Source organism: Gadus chalcogrammus, chromosome 7 (genome assembly GCF_026213295.1).
Source record: "Gadus chalcogrammus isolate NIFS_2021 chromosome 7, NIFS_Gcha_1.0, whole genome shotgun sequence".
In the NCBI taxonomy this organism is placed as follows: domain Eukaryota; kingdom Metazoa; phylum Chordata; class Actinopteri; order Gadiformes; family Gadidae; genus Gadus; species Gadus chalcogrammus.
Genome location: NC_079418.1, coordinates 18,397,513 through 18,417,410, shown reverse-complemented (window position 1 = coordinate 18,417,410; position 19,898 = coordinate 18,397,513). Strand labels below are relative to the sequence as shown.

General features: G+C 43.5%; 2 protein-coding genes, 1 long non-coding RNA gene and 1 other non-coding gene across 5 annotated transcripts; 2 read left to right on the top strand and 2 right to left on the bottom strand.

The window, feature by feature from the left end:
* Window positions 1-893: 893 nt before the first annotated feature.
* LOC130386351 (brain mitochondrial carrier protein 1-like) lies at window positions 894-8,003 on the bottom strand. 2 transcript variants are annotated; one of them, XM_056595222.1, is made up of 9 exons: window positions 7,868-8,003; window positions 7,184-7,274; window positions 6,361-6,499; window positions 5,281-5,375; window positions 3,299-3,384; window positions 2,819-2,914; window positions 2,564-2,688; window positions 1,872-2,085; window positions 894-1,148 (listed from the first exon to the last, which is right to left on the bottom strand). In XM_056595222.1, the coding sequence occupies exons 2-9, from the start codon at window positions 7,245-7,247 to the stop codon at window positions 1,107-1,109; spliced, it is 861 nt and encodes a 286-aa protein (XP_056451197.1). In that variant the 5' UTR covers window positions 7,248-7,274; window positions 7,868-8,003; the 3' UTR covers window positions 894-1,106. The 2 variants fall into 2 exon arrangements, with proteins under 2 accessions (XP_056451197.1, XP_056451196.1); XM_056595221.1 differs by lacking the exon at window positions 7,868-8,003 and having other exon boundaries at window positions 7,184-7,684.
* Window positions 8,004-9,712: 1,709 nt separating this feature from the next.
* LOC130386356 (uncharacterized) lies at window positions 9,713-15,214 on the top strand. Its single transcript, XR_008896111.1, has 4 exons — window positions 9,713-9,995; window positions 12,752-12,816; window positions 13,179-13,277; window positions 13,477-15,214. It is a non-coding gene; the product is annotated as an uncharacterized LOC130386356 (long non-coding RNA).
* Window positions 15,215-16,512: 1,298 nt separating this feature from the next.
* Window positions 16,513-19,084, bottom strand: ppdpfb (pancreatic progenitor cell differentiation and proliferation factor b). The gene is made up of 5 exons (XM_056595235.1): window positions 18,911-19,084; window positions 18,427-18,517; window positions 17,464-17,541; window positions 17,144-17,243; window positions 16,513-16,986 (listed from the first exon to the last, which is right to left on the bottom strand). Exons 2-5 carry the CDS (start codon window positions 18,479-18,481, stop codon window positions 16,884-16,886), a joined length of 336 nt encoding a protein of 111 aa, XP_056451210.1. The 5' UTR covers window positions 18,482-18,517; window positions 18,911-19,084; the 3' UTR covers window positions 16,513-16,883.
* Window positions 19,085-19,364: 280 nt separating this feature from the next.
* Window positions 19,365-19,436, top strand: trnae-cuc (transfer RNA glutamic acid (anticodon CUC)). The gene has a single exon. It is a non-coding gene; the product is annotated as a tRNA-Glu (tRNA).
* The last annotated feature ends 462 nt before the right edge of the window (window positions 19,437-19,898 follow it).

The following is a 19,898-nucleotide window of genomic DNA, read 5'->3' as shown; positions in this document are numbered from 1 at the left end:
AAATGAATATCAGGCTTTCTGATGGTTAACACCATCAGAAATGGTAACAACCAAAACTGGTCGGAATTTGGCTTTCGGGAGTAAGGATATACAGTTTTGTGGGAATGTCGGTTCTACAGAAAAGATAGTTAGACTTTAAAATGCTGTCCGCTTGCAACACCAACCGCAACCGTTCCCAGAACCACACCCTCCCACCGCATGTCGCCATGGCGAAGAGTGGGCGGGACACACCTGATGAATCTTGAATATTGGTTACCTATGTGTCAAGAGTCTCAGAGTTCAACAACAGTTCGATTAAAGTGCTAAACACTCCATGGCACATGGCATGCAATCACGGGCTGGCCAGGGCGCACACACACACACACACACACACACACACACACACACACACACACAACAAAGTTTGTCTATACAAACAGTTTTTATCGTTCACACACTTTTGCGTATATAAGAGCGGTTGTCAAGAACCCGTTCCTAAATTGTAACTATAAAAAAAATTAAAAAACAAAGTACATTCATAAAATACTTGACATAAAGCTAATGCCAAGACGTCAAGTAAACCCAAACCAAAGCAGACAAGCCCTTTGGTCAGCCAAACGGAAAAAAAACACTTATAACTAGCGGGGCGGGCTTTGCAGCGGTGAGTAAACCCATCTTGTCCGCTCTGGGATGGCGTCCCCTGTTCAGCCAGACCCTCAGCTGCCAGCTCAGTGTTTGCGACAATGATAAGAGTGAAAAACAAATGACAAACGCGCTCTAGTATTGCACCGCTTTCAAACCACCGCACACATAAATAAAAATAAGTGATGGGAAAGTAAATACAAAAGCAGACGCTTTATCAACGTGTCGTTTTGGGGGGGGGGGGGGGGGGGGGGTGAGTGTGTGCAGGCGCTGGTGTTTATCGAGAGTGAAGTGGGGGGTATGTCAGGAACATACCAGTGGTTCTGCTCCTTACACACGCACCCAACACGTTAACAAACAGTCGCGCTTCATGGTTAAAAAGGAGAGTCCCGCCCAGGTCGGCTCTACGAGGGCACCTGCTTAAGCGGCCCTTGCAGACTGTAGGCTTCATGGTTTAAAAAGGAGTGTCCGACCGCAGGCTGGCGTTACAAGGGCATCTGCTTCAGCTTCTCGAAGGTGATGAAGAACTGGGGGCACGTTGTCAAGGTCCCAAGGTCATATGCCGTGGCGCATTTCGGAGGGTGAATGTATACCAAGCACTGATATTCAACATTTTTCTTTTTCATGGTCGCAATGTGTGTCATTTAAACAGGTCGTTGATTTAAATGACCTTGACATATCATTGGGCAGTGCTGATCGATAATGATTGGAATAATGTTATCGATGAAGTCACAACTCGCATAGATAAACCGCAAAGTCTGGCCAGCCGTACCTTTCCCTTTGTTAACAAGAATCACACAGACACTCCCAAAACCCCGCCCAGCCAGTCTAGCTTCGCTAGTTTGAGTCACACAGTTGAACAGCCAATTAGAGTGGACACAACTGTTATTGAGTTTTTCGAATTCTGAAAGTCTCCCGCCTAGCAACTGGGAGGGGCGCCATCTTACTCACTCTGACATTAAATAATAATAAAAAATTAGGAAATAATCACATTATATATAAATCCACACATTATTGTCTGTACTAATATTATTGTCACTATTCAAATTTAACATTTCCAAAAAAGGGCAGTAATCTAAGATCTAGGATCTAAATTCACGTAGCGGCTAGGAAGAAGTTCTTCGAACCAGCCTGCATGCCCGTCCAGTTAGCCCACACGTTATAAACCAAAGCCAGACAGACTGAGCCCCTGCCCCGTCCTACCACACAAACGCCTCAGAGCCGCACCCGAGGCCAGCCGGTAAGGATACGATGATGTTCCAGGGCCCCAGCCTCAGCCAGTTGGGCCAGAAGCCCTTGTAGAGGGCGAAGAACCCCTCGTTCTTCCACGTCTGCATCACGCCGTCCAGCGTGCCCTTGTAGGCGGGGCCTCCGGACAGGGCGCGCTGGTTCATCATGCGCGTGCGCACCACGTCCACCGGGTTGGACGCCACCGCCCCGGCCAGGCCGCACGTGAAGCTGGAGCTGTGGTGACGCAGATATAAGATCAATATTGAGATCAATATTGTCAATAAGAAACTGTTCTTAATGTTTTATCTGGAAAAAATAAAGGTTAAATAAAAAATAAAAATTAAATAAATAAACAAGGCCCGTGAAGCAGGTACACTAACCAAAGTGAGGGATCACTTTTAAATAATTGATTTATTTGTTAGGGACCCTGCATAGTTAGGAACATTGTGGTTTAAAAAACACCATGTAAATATACCAGAATTAGTGAAAAATAACTACTTTTCATTTAAAGTCCACTTTGAAACAAATTGATTGGTCAATGTTTAGTTCCAGGTTGTTCCGTCATTGCAGCAGCTCAACATTCTCAAGAATGTCAAAGCACGGTTGACGTCGCCACGCGCTGCGTTAGCATAGGTTGAATCCTCTGCGTACCTATTCATGAACCGTTAACACTTGGAGATCAGAAAGTCGAACACCGAAATACAATGCTTACATGAAGTGCGTCAAAATGGTGTCTCCCATCGTGCCCGAGCTGATGAGGTGCTTCTTCGTGATGTCGTAGACGGGGAGTTCCACCCCGACGACGATGGCCGCCCGCTGGGCCGTGGGAATCACCCCCTGGGGAGAAGGGAACGCCCACGGGACCACACGTCATGACGCCAGACCCGTCCAGGGTTCAAACATTGAGGTTTTGTTTTGACTTCCTGTGCGTTTGTTTGCGATCGGATCCCGAACAACAACAACTTACCCTCCACAGCCCCCTGGTGCCTTCCGTCTTGTAGATGTTGACGAAGTTGGAGATCATGCTGCCTTGGAGCAAGCTACCCTGGGCCTGCATGCGGATCTGAAACGGACCAGGCAGAGCGCATCGTGATCATTGAGGATGGAGCCCGATAAAAAAAGTGGCGATTATTCAAGTTAAAACTAATATTTTCACTAACATGCACGTGAAAACAACGCTTTTGATACAGAAATATTAATTGCATAACTAATCGATTCATCAGTATCAAAAGTTATAACCAAATTATTACACGAAATATGTTAAAAGAGACTGAAGATCATTACTGTTCCTCACACGACACGTGTATAACAAACTAAACTCTTTCTAGCCTACTGTCTAGCCGCGTTTCTGTTTCTGATCCATTGTTGTTGAAACTACCACAGTGTAACAGCCCGAGAAGCCTCCCGTTCCGCCACAATAGTTTGTAAATGTAATGAAGAGAATGACCTTGAGGACGTCGGTGGGATTGGCCATGGAGGACGACAGCACTCCGGAAACCACCCCACAGAACACGTTGATCACCATGGTTTCATCTGCCAGGGAAGACACCGGATACACGTTTAGCCAACGCACGCACATGCGCAAGCACACGCACACGCACACGCACGCACTCAAACCCCATGAAGATTTCATTCTTCCAATTCAGGCAATTTTGAATGGAAATATTGAAACAGTGTTTAGATAGGTTTTCTATACGTCATGATTAGGATGACAATCGAATGAACGCACCAAAATGGAAGAACGCTAACCCCCTTTAGTGGCCTAGGTAGATAATGCAAGTCGTGTAGCACATCGTGTCCAAACAGAGACCGAATCAAATGTTAAAATAAATAATAACTTCACTTCATATTTTTTTGCTTTGAACTAATTCACCATCCTCTTTCCAACGTTCAACGTCAACCCATATCCGTCATGCAGCATTGAGTGCAAACACCACACTGACTATTAGAAAAGGAACCGCATAGGCTGTGGTTTCCGTGAGTATGCTTACACTGAAAACCACCATTTAACCCTCCTCATGATCTCAGCGGCCCGTCCTTTATGGTTTCCATTATCCTGTCATAATGAACCAGAGACACGAGCCGCAGACCAATGCCTCCTCCGTGCAGCAGCCGTGCTGCACCAGGAGAATATGCAAAGAGTTTGGGCTCTGGAAACTCAGTTTGTCTGGCAGCACCTAAAATGAGATCCAGCAGCCCGAATGTGCAACGGCCTTGTAAATCACAATGGCCGTCTCCATTTTAGTAGCATTGTAGCCTTTTTTCTGTCATTTTTTAGGAATGACTTGTGAAATAATTTCTCATTATGGCGAGTCATTGTTGTGTTTGAAACTGCCACAGCGTTTCCCCGGGGAGACGTGGCAAAACTTTGTTTGTCATAACCTAGGTTATGGTATATTTACGTTGATTTAGGATTTGACAGTAATGCAACTCTCTTGAGTCCTCTCAATATGGCAGAGTACGTCAACCAAAAATCCCATGATGCATTCTGTTGTACAAGCCCTATAGCAGAAATTCAGAGACCGCACAGAGCCTCGGAAACCAGAAACTGCAAGGGGTGGAGATGCCACCTCGTTTCTTTGGTTACAGAGATATTCTACCGAAGAAAACGAATGGATGGCTGAAGCCATCAGAAGTGGATATCTACATATTATATTGGCCAGTCTACAGTGTTGATTTGAAAACGTTGGTTACTTTTTTACAGTTTACTCCTGCTGGACAAGTTTTTGTTAGCCAATTGAGGTTACAGACCCCCCCTCCAGCCCCATGATTATTCCACCACTTTGTTTACCCAGATTTCAGCTCATCTGCCATCAGAATTTAGATATCAATCCAAGTGTTGATTTGTGAGACTAAGCAGCACGCAAAACAATAAGCAGCGATAATCTAGATCGTGTAAACACCCTGTGAGAGCTTGTGAAGATCTTCATAGGCCACCCAAAGCAGTAAGCTGTGCCTTGATTCCATTTTTTACCAGACTGGTTCCAAAGAGGCAGGACATTTACTTTAATGTTCAAGTTAATACTTTTTATACCTTTAATATCGCTAAATATAAATGACAGTCCTCCATCTAGAGTCCATGCATTTATTTGTATGGTTCTTTGTTCTAATTCTGTCTGTTTATCCCAGCAGTGCTGCTTTTCTGACAACAAGCCATCTCCCTAGTGCAGGGGTCAACACAGCTTGTGCATGCCGTGGCAGGCAAATAAATATCGATTTCACATAAACTGCATCAAAGTTGCACATTCATGGGCCTTAGGTTTGTAATTTTTACACTCCTGACCGTCACAACAATTATTTAAGACGTATGCAAATATATAAAAGATTTTAATGCCTTTGAAGGCCTCGAGATAAAGCCTTATTTATACGTTTAACAATTTAGCAGAGTTATCCTTCGGATGCTTGTCACTTGAAGGAAAAGGAACAGACCTTCGGGATTGGTGACAAACAGTCTCTTGAGGGTGTTGTACGTTCCGATCTTGATTGTCCCGTATGAAGCTTGTCTCAGCAGCGCCGGGGAAATCCTGTGAAGAGAAAGTGCGCATAAGCCTTTCATGATGTGATATACTTGCAGGTAAATCCCTGAAATGTCAATGAAAATTTACTTAAAATTAACTTCTGTCTGGTAAAAGAGCTTGATCTTGATTTAATGTGACAAACATTGCACTTGTACACCCCAGTAGTCCACCTCAATGTGTAGCCCTGATCATGCGCAAACACAAGCTGGTGGGAACAAGCCATAAATGCATTTGCCTATGGGTCAGTAATATAATAAGGATGGAATTTTGCATCCAAAATTGATAAACGCTCCACCACAAACCCGATATCCTACTGATATGAGTGATCAACTAACAGCAGGAAGCTGAAGGTAGAGTTACATCAGAGTCCTATTTTGGAAAAATCCAAAAGCAATAGGTTTGCTATTGAAAGTACTGCAAACAATAAGATATAACAAATATTTTTGTACTGCTTCGTATTCCCCTTGCCTTGTTGTAGTTTATCATCAACCATTCACCATGTCCTAAACATGCATGATTGTAATGAAATCATCTTAAAGGTTTCATTGTTGAGATGTATACGTTACTGTATTTGCCTATGGGCTTGTTCATTATAAGTTTGTTTGTGCAAGGCGTTTGGTGTGTTGACACAGCCTGCGAACAAACATCTGAAAACACACATGAATTTATTTTCGTAAACACGTCTCCCCTTCCAGCCCCTTGAGGACTTTAACAAGATGCACCGGTCAGTGAGTTTGACCTGAGCGGACCTCAGACTTGATGTGGTATATTATCTCTGGTATAATCACCATGTGTGGTCAGACCCTGGGTATAATTTTAGCCGTAGTCGGACACCGGAGTGGAACAACCAATGCCAGCAGGGGACTGGGATGATTTTAAGCCATTAAGAGATCATAGGATTCCTCCAGAGCTAGTCCTCGAAACCGGTGACAAGGTTTTTGACATCTAGAAGTAGATAGGTGTTTCATGGGCAAAAAGGTTGAATGATCACCCTGAGTAGAGTGCCTTGACGCCCTCCTCCTTGCCGATCCTGTAGAGGGCATGGAACATCCCCTTGTAGCGCACCTCCATGTACTGGGCCTGACCCTGGACCTGTAGCCTCGTCTTGGTACAGTCGATGGGAAACGTACCTGTGGAGGGAAACCATATCCGTGAATGAACTATAAACTTTGTGTGTATATATTCATGTATGTATGTATGCATGTATGTATGTATGCATGCATGTATGTATGTATGTATGTATGTAAGCTTGAATAATGTAACGTATATGAAACAAGAGGAGCTAGTGAATTATTTGCTGGCAAGCATCGTTGCTGGCAAGCATCGTTGCTGGCATCTTGCATTACAAGAATACATTTATGTTTGTAGAACTGTACCAAAACAACATAACCTAAACAGTAGTCACATAAGAAGCAACAAGGATTACTTTTGATCAAAAGTTGTGGTGGGGTAAGAATACATGGGCCTTCACACAAAATATAACTAAAAAACATTCAACACTTATAAACAAGATAATAAATGTAATTATAAATTGTTGTCTTGTGTCTTGTATAACCTTATTGAAGAAAATATGTATGCAATGCTATGACATAACAACTCCAAGCTTAAACTGCAATTCAAATGTGTGATGTACCATGGTCAATTATCCCGTTAAGTACTTCAAATCAACTGCAGCATAAGTATAGGGTTCTCTGCTGATCTGCGATGCTATAAAATACAAGGTGATGATTAACTGTATATGTATGGCAGGCATTACCAAAATGTAATATTGGCATGAAAAACAGCTAGTGCGAATGCTTTTGTGCATCACGTACCGAATTCTGCGACAATCGAGGCCATCCCTCCGTAAATGAACGGTTTCCAATTTAAATTGGCCATCTCCGTTACAGCAGCTGCGTCTACCTGCTGCAGGCCGGTGAAAAACAAAAGTAGGAGGCCGAGATAAACATAAACATACACGCAGACATAATGCTGCAGCCTCAAGAAATGTAACATCTTGGCGAGCCTTGGTCAACTGATTCTACTGGATACAGGCGTCCTCAGCATCAGCATCCAGAGCACTGCGCCGGAAAGAGAAGTCAGCCCGAATAAACGTTGATGTAAGGAATGTCATAGATTAGGGAGCTTTCCATTGGCTGAAAGTCAAGTCAATCTAGTGGAAAGATGTTCCGATTGGCTGAACGAACCGGGGCGGGGGAATCTTGAGTGGCAGGTGCTGACAGCAACAGTGTCGGTGAAAATAAGGACTTATTCTAACCAGTTAAAACACAGATAGTTGATTGACAACATATATGCATAGTCTCCGGCCATTCATTTGATTTGAAATAATAAAATGTTTACATCGTGCTCATTCATCAACAAACACAAGGTCGTCCATAGGAGCTCAGTTGCTAGCAGATGGCGTTGCTAACGGTTAGCGATCAGTTCTGTAGAATAGAAACGATAGCCGGCTACTGAGCATTAAAGGATGAAGCACGCTCGACGACACGGAGGCATACCTGTTATTCCCTCGAAACGCCCAGCCTGCTATTGACTGCGTCTTGCATAACTACTCCGAAACCTAGTTTTTCTTAAAATGACACAAAAGTTGTCCCATAACGTTAGCCTGTGGGTTTAGTGCAAACAGGAACACAAGCGACCGGAAGTTTGTTGAGGGTTCCTTTTTTACAGCGACTCCCACTTTGAGAAGTTCAGCTCTGAACTCCCGCCCCAAACTGTTGATGCTCAAATGTGATGATCAGCACTTTCAATTTGGTGTTGTGATGTTGAGATAACGCCTTGAAAGTGTTATTATCATTTATGGTGTTATTGCAGATTAGATAGTATGGAAGAAAAATGTCCGCCCGAGGAAAACCTGAAAAATGATGGAAAATAACCTACATTAAAATGACTATACGTCGAAATTGTAAATAAGTATCCAATAATTATGACGAGGTAAATCGAAATGATGATTTAATATCTCTCTTTTAGACCTCGCCTGTACGCTGATGAACTGGGCTGGGAAATGATGGACAGATGAAGAAATGAGATTGATAAACAATTGCGTTCTGTTAAAGCGACTTCAGCCACATATCATATAGGCTTACGGTAAGGCCTCAAATGATAAGATTGGTGGAAAAAAACATCCCTGTTTAGCTCGTACCGGACAATGGAGCATAAACAGACAAATGTTCAGGGAAATACATTTGAACCCCAGCCATTTCGTCCCATGAACTTTCATGTAAATAGTAAGCTCTTTCATCATTTGTAAATCCACAATTTACTCGGTGCTGTTATAATTATGTATGTGTTTAGGCCTATAATAGTTATGCTTTAATTATAAGTGAGTGTAATAAGCACCCATGGCCATGGGCTTATATGCTCCTGAAAAAAAAGAAAACGATTATATTCCAGATCCCAACAGTTGACGCGACAGAGCTATTCTCCCTCGATGGCCACTAGATGGCGCGCAGGGATTTTATCCAGGAGTTTCATAATTCTTCACCCCATCAAATGTTTTATTGTGTACAAGATTCAAAAGTTTGCCAAAGTCTATGACTAATACGTTGACTTCCCCTTGGTTGGAGCTCAGTGTCAACGCTAAAACATTTAAAGAGGGATGGCATTTCAAAATGCCACCACAGATACAGATTACTATCAGTTAATTGATGCTCGAGGACACACACTGGCCTTTTCCACTGGTTCCAACGAAAGGTGAAGGTTATGCATGTGCTGTATCCTTGTGTTTGGGTACTGATTACTGAACACATAGCCCTAGTGTAGCTGTTGACTTTATCTTTCTTTTGGCTTTTTCATTCTTTCAGTGTGGTTTTCCGAATTATAATACAAATGTAGTTTGACGAAACAAACGACTCATGACCGAATTAATTATGTATGGGGCAATTTTAAGTGTTACAATGTAATCCCAGAAGGGACATACAGGCAAGAACAGAAAGAAGGAGGTAGTGCAGGACAAGAGGAAGGTATGGGGAGAGAGGCTTCTTTCTCAGTTAACAATTCAAGGATGTGTGTGTGTGTGTGTGTGTGTGTGTGTGTGTGTGTGTGTGTGTGTGGGTGTGTGTGTGTGTGTGTGTGTGTGTGTGTGTGTGTGTGTGTTCGTGTGTGTGTTGAGTATGTGTGGTGTATGTGTGTGTGTGTGTGTGTGTGTGTGTGTGTGTGTGTGTGTGTGTTCGTGTGCGTGTGTGAGTATGTGTGGTGTGTGTGTGTGGTGTGGTGTGTGGTGTGTGTGTGTGTGTGGTGTTGTGTGTGTGTGTGTGTGTGTGTGTGTAAGCGTGAGTGTATGTGTTTAAGCGTGTGTGTGTGTGCGTGGGTGTGTGAGAGCGGATTTGTGGGGTGAGCATGTCTACAGGGAAGAGCATGTGCACTCCGCTGAGGCCAAAGTTATGCTCTCCGCCAAAAAGACAGACGCGTCTCTTCCCCCGCTCACATCTCATCTCTGCGATCCCTACGCTGGTCCATCCCTCCGACCAGTATCCATCCCACCCTAAGGGTTCATTGGAGAGCAGATCAGCCGACGTGGTGAGCAGCCCGGGGGTTTGGTTCGCCGGCTCTCCCTGGACGTGTGAGCGTCGGTAGATCCAGTCCGATCACAGCACGGAACCACCCAGCTGGGGGAGCCGTTGGGAGGTAAGGTAAACGGCACTATAAGATTTCAGTTTTAAATATAGCCGTCCTCACCATCTCTCCCCGCCTGGTACTTTTAAACTGAAATCTTTAAAGAAGGAGCTGTTTGATAAAATTATGCCGGTCAATGAATTATGTATGTAAGGACCTACTGTTCTAGTGTGTGATTTCCGTTCAGACTTTAACTTGTGGAATGCAAGTTTTTCTTTGACCTTAATACATTGGCTGCCCGACAACAAGAAGCACATTTCATCAGAATTTGGAAACTGAATACTGTTCAATTTTTGGTTGCCCGGCAACCAGAAGAACCCCTGCTGGGGCAAGCATAGGGGTTAGTTAACCCTAACCCGAATAGTCTGTTGAACTCCTGAGCAACTTAACTCACCACTATGCCACTTTATAACAGTCGACATATGCATAACAATGTCTGTTATCATTTCACACCTGTTTATTTAGGTCTCAGCTCTCTTTACTTGTGTTTCTCTTATACTTTTTATTTTTATATTGCACCGTTGAAGGAGCCTGAGACTCAAGAATTGTATTGCCAGCAACTGGTTCTGCATTTGTAATATAGCAATAAAGCACCTCTACCCTTGAACCTTGAACCTTGATAATGGTAGAGAGAATGGTAGAGGCTGCAGCATAACGATCAACTTTATTGTTTTCTTTGGGTTGAAACACGTTGGTTCTTGGGCACATTGCGAGACCGGTCAGTAACTTTATTGAATATTTCTAATTATTTGTTTACTTTGAGGCAATAGACAAGTCACCTGTGGAGAAATTATTGACGTCATCTTTCTTGATTACAATTGTTTCGTATTTGGCTCATTTTACTAACGAAGAGGACCATAATGGAAGGTCAAGCCACATTATATTATAACCTCACTAAGGTTATTGTTATTATTTGTGTTCCATTATCTTATAAGGCTATTTTTGAGATATTTAACACCAACCAAAGCCAATGCTTAATCATCATTAATCATTTGAACCATGTATAAGAAACTGTGATTAAGGCTTGAAACAGAACAACCTAAAACCTTAGAATCCCCTTGAACTTATTCTCCAATATCATGTTCATCATTTGATTATATTGTGAGGATAAATTTGAATAATCAAAAGTAATTATCAAATGTGAGCTTGAATGCTAAGATTAATGACAGGAATGTTCCAGTTCCAGTCCGAATGAAAATGACAGAAAATGTTGTGTGGAAGTTGCATCCAACATATTGTGAATTTGTTTACATTATGCTCGAGGTATAAGCGTAGCCAAGTCACTTCATTGGTTTAAGAATTTCCAGTAGACCACTGAACAGGCAGGTCAGGATTGCTGTGTGTGTGTGTGTGTGTGTGTGTGTGTGTGTGTGTGTGTGTGTGTGTGGTGTGTGTGTGTGTGTGTGTGTGTGTGTGTGTGTGTGGTGTGTGGTGTGTGTGTGTGTGTGTGTGTGTGTGTGTGTGTGTGTGCACGCGTTGGGAGGGAAGAATATGATGTTGTCGAAATGTAACTTTGGCAGTTTGTTTGATACCTGAGCGAAATATCTAGGTCAAATGTGGGCCCCGCCAGCACTTAAATAGCTGTGGGGTAACCCTTTTATGTCTGGGTGAGGTGCAACCGTGATGGGTTCAGCTAAACTAGCCCTGTGACTCATGAAGCATTGCAGAGGCTTATGAACTAGAGCTTGATTGTTTGCATGCTTTCATAAAGTTTGTTTGTTTATTTGTTTGATCAGTTTGATCTTTCCTTCTTTGTGTGCATTTGTTTGTTTGTGTGTGCGTGTGTGTGTGTGTGTGTGTGTGTGTGTGTGTGTGTGTGTGTGTGTGTGTGTGTGTGGTGTGTGTGTGTGTGTGTGTGTGTGTGTGTGTGTGTGTGTGTGTGTGTGTGTGTGTACATGTGTATGCTTGCATTCTTGCATATAAGTGTGTATGTGTGTGTTTTGGGGGGGGCGGGGCAATAAAAAAATGCAGCAGAGTGCCGCTGTAACCTCTCACCTAGATCTCACTGAGTGAGAACCCGCCGTCTCACCATCTCAGAAAAGATTGCCCAACAGAACAGCTTCCCACTGTCGTATAGTAGACACATGTGGGGTTACACAACAGCACAGCCTCTCACTGAGATGTTGGGTTTCACAACACACCATCTCCGTGTCATATAGAAGACGTGTGGACTTAGACAAGACAGCAGCTGCTAACTGTCTTATGTAAGACACTATGACTTAAACAACATAACATCACACACATACACGTCACACACACGTCACACACACACACACACACACACACACACACGCGCGCGCGCGCGCACACACACACACACACACACACACACACACACACACTTGCACTTGGACAGACAACCATAACTAATTGGTTTTTTAGTAAATGTGCTTTCACTTGAAGCGTGAAGAACTGTTAGGCACTTATTAATTTTTATTGAGATATAGAAAAAGAGAAATAGGTGCGAGTGTGTGCGTGTGTGTACTTTGTCATGCCACTGAGTGGATTATTATCAATTATGGTGTGTGTTTGTGCGACTGTGCATGGATGTGTATGTGTGCGTGGGTGTGGGTTATCTTGTGCCATGAGTGGACTAGTATCAATGAGAGATACAAGAATAATCACATGTAAACACAATGCTGCATGTTCAGGTGCTCAGCTGTGGGTGCACTGACCCAGAGTCACTTCAAATGGAATTTATAATCTATACCTATGCCTACCTATGTCTATCCCTCTATGAAATTCACTTTCTCTACATATTTCCACAGGTCAGGCATCATGACCAGTGTTAACTCTCCAGCCTGTCTACTAGCCAGAAATCACTTCAAGAGAAGTATGGACACACATAAACGCAAGCTTGCATGCACACACACACATACACGTGTGATAGATAAATTATATATATATATATAATATCAACATGTGTGACGAGAGTCAGCAACACATTTGTTACAACAGATATTGCTGAACCACCATCTGTTCCCCTGAGGGAGTTTTGATGGGGGGGGTTACTGTTGTTTCGGGTGTGTCCAAACTCGACAAGCACCCCAGTGTATTCGAAGAGCAATGGTTCACATTAGATTTGCATCATCACCAGACCCAGACACCAGGGTCATCCTCTGACGCTAGAGTTTCTGTCTGGAAAATAATATACTTCCTTTACTTACATCCTGTTCTTCCTCTCGGCTCCTTCAGGTCCTTGGACAGTGCTGGAGTCGAGCGGACAGACGGACGCCTCCGGCAGACAGAGACACAGACAGATGACACTGCGGGTCACAGTGACAATACCCCCAGGTGAGTTCAGAAGGATATCTCTTTTACAATGGCCTACTTAATAATCACCTACCTATCTACCTACTCTTCACACACACACACACAAAGACACACACACACACACACACACACACACACACACACACACACACAGTTTGAGGCACTTACGATGCACTATGCAGGCACTGTACGGTCAAACAAACAATCTGATCCTACGCAGGATTCCCGGGGGGATTCGGCACCCGAGGACTGTGGGTCAGCTTGGTCCTGGGTTCTTCCTCCCTCCCTCGCACCTCCCTCACCAAGCCTTCGGACAGTCCAGCCAACCCGAAGGGGAAATAGGAAGAACGAAACAAACCCCATTGGCCGTCAAACCAGAGGACCGTTTCTCCTTCTGAATGGGCACCGCAAATGAACAAACACTTAAAAAGAGTCCTAGTGGGTGGTTGCTACAAAAGCCCTAGCAATGGAAAACCACAACATAATTCCTAGCAACAGATTACTGCTACATAATTCCAAGCAGTGGGTTACTGCTACATAAGTCCTAGCAGTGGTATACTGCTACATAAGTCCTCCTAGCAGCGGGTTACTGCTACATAAGTCCTAGCAGTGGTATACTGCTACATAAGTCCTAGCAGTGGGTTACTGCTACATAAGTCCTAGCAGTGGGTTACTGCTACATAAGTCCTAGCAGTGGGTTACTGCTACATAAGACCTAGCAGTGGTATACTGCTACATAAGTCCTAGCAGTGGGTTACTGCTACATAAGTCCTAGCAGTGGGTTACTGCTACATAAGTCCAAGCAGTTGGTTACTGCAACATAAGTCCTAGCAGTGGGTTACTGCTACATATGTCCTCCTAGCAGTGGTATACTGCTAAATAAGTCCTCCCAGCAGTGGGTTACTGCTACATAAGTCCTCCTAGCAGTGGGTTACTGCTACATAAGTCCTAGCAGTGGGTTACTGCTACATAAGTCCTCCTAGCAGTGGTATACTGCTACATAAGTCCTCCTAGCTGTGAGTTATTGCTGCATAAGTCCTCCTAGCAGTGGGTTACTGCTACATAAGTCCTAGTCCTAGCAATGGGTTAATTCTACATCAATTCCTACTCCTAGCAGTGAGTTACTTCTACGTAATTCCTACTTCTAGCAGTGGGCTTCTGCTACAGAAGACCTTTGTCTAGAAGTGGGTTGCTACTTCTTAACTCTTGTGGGTCCTCAGACATTCTGGAAACAGTATAGAAAGTTTCCAACACTCAAGGCAGGAAAATTTAAACTATTTGAGAGTTGAATGTATCCCAGCAGGCCAAGCTTCTGCCAAAGGAGCCTCATGTTTCGATCAGACGAGGGGAGGGGATTAAGCATGCCGCTGTTCCCAGTTAGAAGGACGGCTGTCTTGAAAAATATCTATACCACTTTCTAATAACATGGGCTGTCACAATTAAAACAGTACGATTTTAGTTAGTTTGTTATATTTATTGTTTACTATGTGAATGGTTTGTAAGTACAATCTCAAGGAACGTTTGTTTTTCTCTCCGATTTATCTAGATACAGGTTAGCCAGTGCTCAATCTTCTTGAGCTTCACTACCATGGCCTGTATAGGAGTTTGCTAAACATGATCCAAAAAATGATATAGGAAGGAGAGAGGTAGGAATTAAGACAATTTCTCCTAGAAGGGAATATACAGAAAAAGAAGAGGAAATAGGGCAGGAGGGATACTGGGATTGACAGGTGGGTATCATAGATACCAACCTGTATTGAAATGTAATACATTGGTTCAGATTTATTTGAAACAATGCAATTTATGTGATTTATTTAACCCTTCACAATCTGATATTTACATTTATTGTAGCACAACTACAATAAATGTAACCCTAATTTGATCCCGTAAGACAGCGAGTGACTGAGATGTTCCGCCAGACAGGGGGGAAATTGGATTGTTCGGGCCCCATTTTAATGAAGCACCCCACCCCCCCCCCCCCCCCCCCCCCCCCCCCCCCGCCGCACACACACACACACACACACACTCACTGACCTGGAAATAGTGCTGTGTGGCCGGACTGGGCGCACTTCAAACGCAGAACAAATTGAGGCTTTCAGCGCCGTCATGCAGAGAGGCCTTTGCACAGCGTCTACATTGTTTGTTTTTCCTCTCCCATTCTGTTCCATAGAGACACAGAGGTGCACCAGTCACTGTCGCTTACACAATCTCACACTACGGCGAGGCAACTTGCTGTGTCAGGATGTGCAGCAGCAGGTTGTGGTCAGCAGAGAGACTTCTCGCTGCGGTTGTTGAAATAACCTTGAGGCAAAAGCAGTGTTTGTTGTCCGGGATTCATAGTCATGTCCTTTCCTGTGCATTGCGACCGGTTTGAATTACACAGATGTCAGAAAAAATGCAGAGGTAAGTATAACTGTAAAAATGTAGAAACCACAAAGGAGTAGGCCTATTAGGCAAGGTTGATGGGAAATCCATCTTGGCATAGAGCACTGCCTCACCAGCGTGTTAAGCCTAATAGCTCGTTTAATTAATGCAGCACCTTCTTAGAAAGGACATTTTTAATAAATAAAACTAGATTTAACCAGGTAATTAAAATAGTGCAGGGAAACAGGATGCCTGTGGGGGACAAATATCCCCAAGGAGAGGTTAATAAACATAGCCCTCAGCCTACAAAATTAGGCTAAGCAGGTTGTATTAGTCCTCAATGAAAGTTGTGCAAAGGCATATACCCTAAGGGAAGCTACAGTTCTTGCCGGTCAACAAGCAGACGATCCCCACAGCGCCGCTGAAGTCTGAAACAATGGCGGGACATCATTCCAGATCGCGGGCCAGTAGTGGTCACATAACTGTTTTTGTTTGGCAATAGAGTTGTACTAGAACCAACACCCACACATGACAGGCTCTAGGTGTTCCCTTAAGTACTGTATCAGCACATCGAGTATGAGGGAGGAGCCTGGATACAGTGGAAGTAAAAGGCTGCCACAACATTTTACATGTCAATAAACACGAAGGTGTCAGGGAATGCAGGCTTGAAAATCAAGTGCCAATAAAATACAAGGCCATGGATACATGTGAGATGGCCCAAAACTGAAAAAGGATGAAGTCCCTGTTTCAGTGGTATAAACACCATGTTGTGGGTCGTTAAAGGGGCAATGTTTGCAGTATTGCTGCCCGTCGAAATACCAGACCATACAGTGGTAATGGTGAGGGATGAACAAGCCCTACGTACAAATACAAAACCCCATAGACAAGAACATAGGTTGCAAGAGTCTACTTTATTACATGTATACAATCACAGGGTAACAAAGTGAAAAATTCATAATAAATGCAGTGTGCTTGTATGCGCTACGTCGCGTATGCCCGCATGACATCAAGTGTGACCCCAATGTATAAAAAAAAAGAAGGCGGGGCAAAGGTCAACCGAACCATTTTTAACAATCACTGATTAGTTACATCTTTTTTTTGTCATTTTCTTTCCTTGAAAAAACAAGGACAACAACCAATGGGAGCCGGTCCAAATGTGAATAAAATACAAATATTAATAAAAAAAAAAAAAAACATTGGTCTTTAAATGGGTCAGCGTGACGTCGCCTAGCGTTGGTACGATCTCCACCCCCCCCCCCGTGCTTAGGGCGAGGTGGGTGTTCCGGTCTCACTCAGCTGCCGCACCACCATCTCCTTGGCAACACAGGTGATCTGACCGTTTGTCACGACCCCTGGGACCCCAGCCCTGGGACGAGAGAGCGGAATCGTTATAGTCGCACCCGCCGGGGAAAGCACCATGGTTGAGGATATGGACAACATTATGTTACGCTGAACGTCTACATGTATGGTGGATGCAGCTCTACAGCTATGCGAGTGCACGCGTCGATTCATATGGGACTCACTTGTTCTGCGCTTCCTCGGCCAGTGTGGTCATCCCTGCTGGAGGCGGCTTCGTGAAAAAGAAGCTTGACCACCAATGGCCCGAGTCCTGCTTAGGAAGACCTGGACACACACACACACACACACACACACACACACACACACACACACACACACACACACACACACACACACACACACACACAACACACACACACACACACACACACACACACACGTTACTTGACGGAAGCCGACCAGATGTATTCGTTCTGGCTTCAGTACGTTTGGAGGGACACAGACCAGATGTTATTTAATTCCGTCTGTAGGGCGGTTGGCTGACCTGGGTGGTGGGGGATGACCTCTCCGGTGAACTCCGAACTGCCACAGGAGCTGCTACTTGACGTAGAGCCGATGCGCCCTGAGAGATGAACAGGACAGATTAGGGCTGATCGCTCAATCGAATTCAAACAGATATCGCTATTTAATGGAACGCGGTTATATGCAAATCCTAGTCTTTTTTTGGGGGGGGATTTTTTCTTTGTTTCTTTTTTACTGTCCTGACTGGAGTTTAGTAAGATTTGTATTTATTATACAATTCAATAGTTAAATAAAGATGTCATTTCAATTCATCTCAACACATAGGCCTGGCCTAAAGGAAAGTGTTTTATATGTTAACTGCTTCCAATGCTGGTCATACTAAAGATTGATTTATTGCTTGTTTAGGGAATAATATAGATCATAATGACTTTTAAAAAGAAACATTTCATACTAAATCACAATATTGGTAGAAATAGTCGCAATTAGATTATTTCCCCAAATCGTTCAGCCCTAGGACAGATTATGAAATCATCAAGAACCAAAATGAGAAACAAAGGAGTAGTCCTACCCAGCGAATGGGAGATTGAGGGACAACAGAAAGCTTCAATAGAAACGAAGTGCTTTCCACAGGGCCTAGGCTACAGGCACAGTGAATGCTGGTTGGATGCATGTCAGAAGGAAAGTTATTGAACACCGTCAATTTGCTTAATTCTGGGGGAATTTATTTGCATTCATATGGTGCACTACATCTTTTTATCAACTGCAGTTTATATCCGATTAGCCGTTTACTTTTGTGATTGTCCGTTATGAGGCGTGCTTTATTGATTCACCAGCATCCTTTATAGACTAGGATCCACAGAGAGTGAGTGCATCAGAGATGAGACCAAATATGTTCTGGCAAGACTAACAAGACCTTACCACAACAAATCAGCCTTAAATAATCAGTCAGTTCTTGAGTGATTGAGCCTTTACACGTGATACCTACTTCGGTAGTAGTCGGTGGTCGCCACGAGAGAACCGCCTGCTGGAATAGCTGCCATCCTACCGTTGTTGGTCTAAACGTACTTGGTGGAAACCTGTAGAAAATGGACGAATAAAGAAGGTAACTTAAAGACTTCCATAGTGAATCTTTTACTGCAGTGAAGTTGTATGCACAGGTACACAAAATTCATTAAGACATCTACGACAACAAAAAAGAAAAAATGACGTCAGTTGTTGACATTTGACTGCGACAAAGGAGCATCTCCCAAATAACAACATAACTTATGGCATTACTCAGATGCGACTGTTACACAATATATAGCCTGTGGTTATCTAAAGAATGGCAAGATGTACATTTGCATTTCACATTTGATGTAAATATAACACATGAACTTGGGCAGCGTTAGCATTAGCTGCTGAAGTTAGCGCAGGAGCATTGACCACCAGCACAATATAAGATATGAGCCCCCTTTTTGACCAAACCCTACCTTGTAACGTCGGAGACACAGATGTGCTCGATGGTCAGTAGAACCCAATACAACTCAGTCGGCCAGGCTGGGGGGAGTTAACGCTAGGCGACGGGGCCCATTTGAAACTAAGTGTTGGGTAGATATAACCCTCCAATGTCTGATAGGATACCGTATTGGATTGTACGGAAATGCCCCTATTTATGAGAATATATAGAGGGTGTGACGTCAGCATTAAAAGAGGCGGACCGAAACAAATCCACCAATTGAATAATCCGGAATCAATCGTTCTTCGTGTTGAAGGCCCAGGGAATTAAGCGAACAAGAGACATATTATTTTGCTCGCTAACGGACGCCCTTTATCTAATTGTACTTTCATTTATTGAGATAAGATTAGACTTAAACTATAACAAAATGTTCTAGAAATCTTTTATAAGAAAAAATAGATTATGATGGGTCGTTCCGCGATGTATGATCCCTGGTGGTCTAGTGGTTAGGATTCGGCGCTCTCACCGCCGCGGCCCGGGTTCGATTCCCGGTCAGGGAACTCATCTTTTGAAACACATGCATGGCCAAGGTGAACATCTCTACTCAATGTCATGAACGAAATCTCTCGAAATTCTGTTTAGATCATATAATTGAGGATACAGGTGTGTTGATTTGTTTCATTTGTTAACGAACGAAGGTTAACTGTTAGAATTGACCAAGTTACGAACTCTGAATAATTTAAGTGTCAGAATGTGCCATTGACTTACATTAGAAAAGTATATATTTATAGAATATCTTACAAAGTAAAAATTATTTTAAAATGTGAATGATAGCGCGCAAATGGAAGCAGTAGGGTCCCAACGTTTGTAGAGAATAATAAAGAAAAATAATAAAGCCTAAGGGGAAAAATAGTTGCCGCACTCAAATAATGAATGGTTAGACAGCACTTCGTTTGACGTCTCATCTGAAAGTGCTTTTTCCGGACAGGCTCTGTCCTTGGGAACATGACAGACCGTACAGT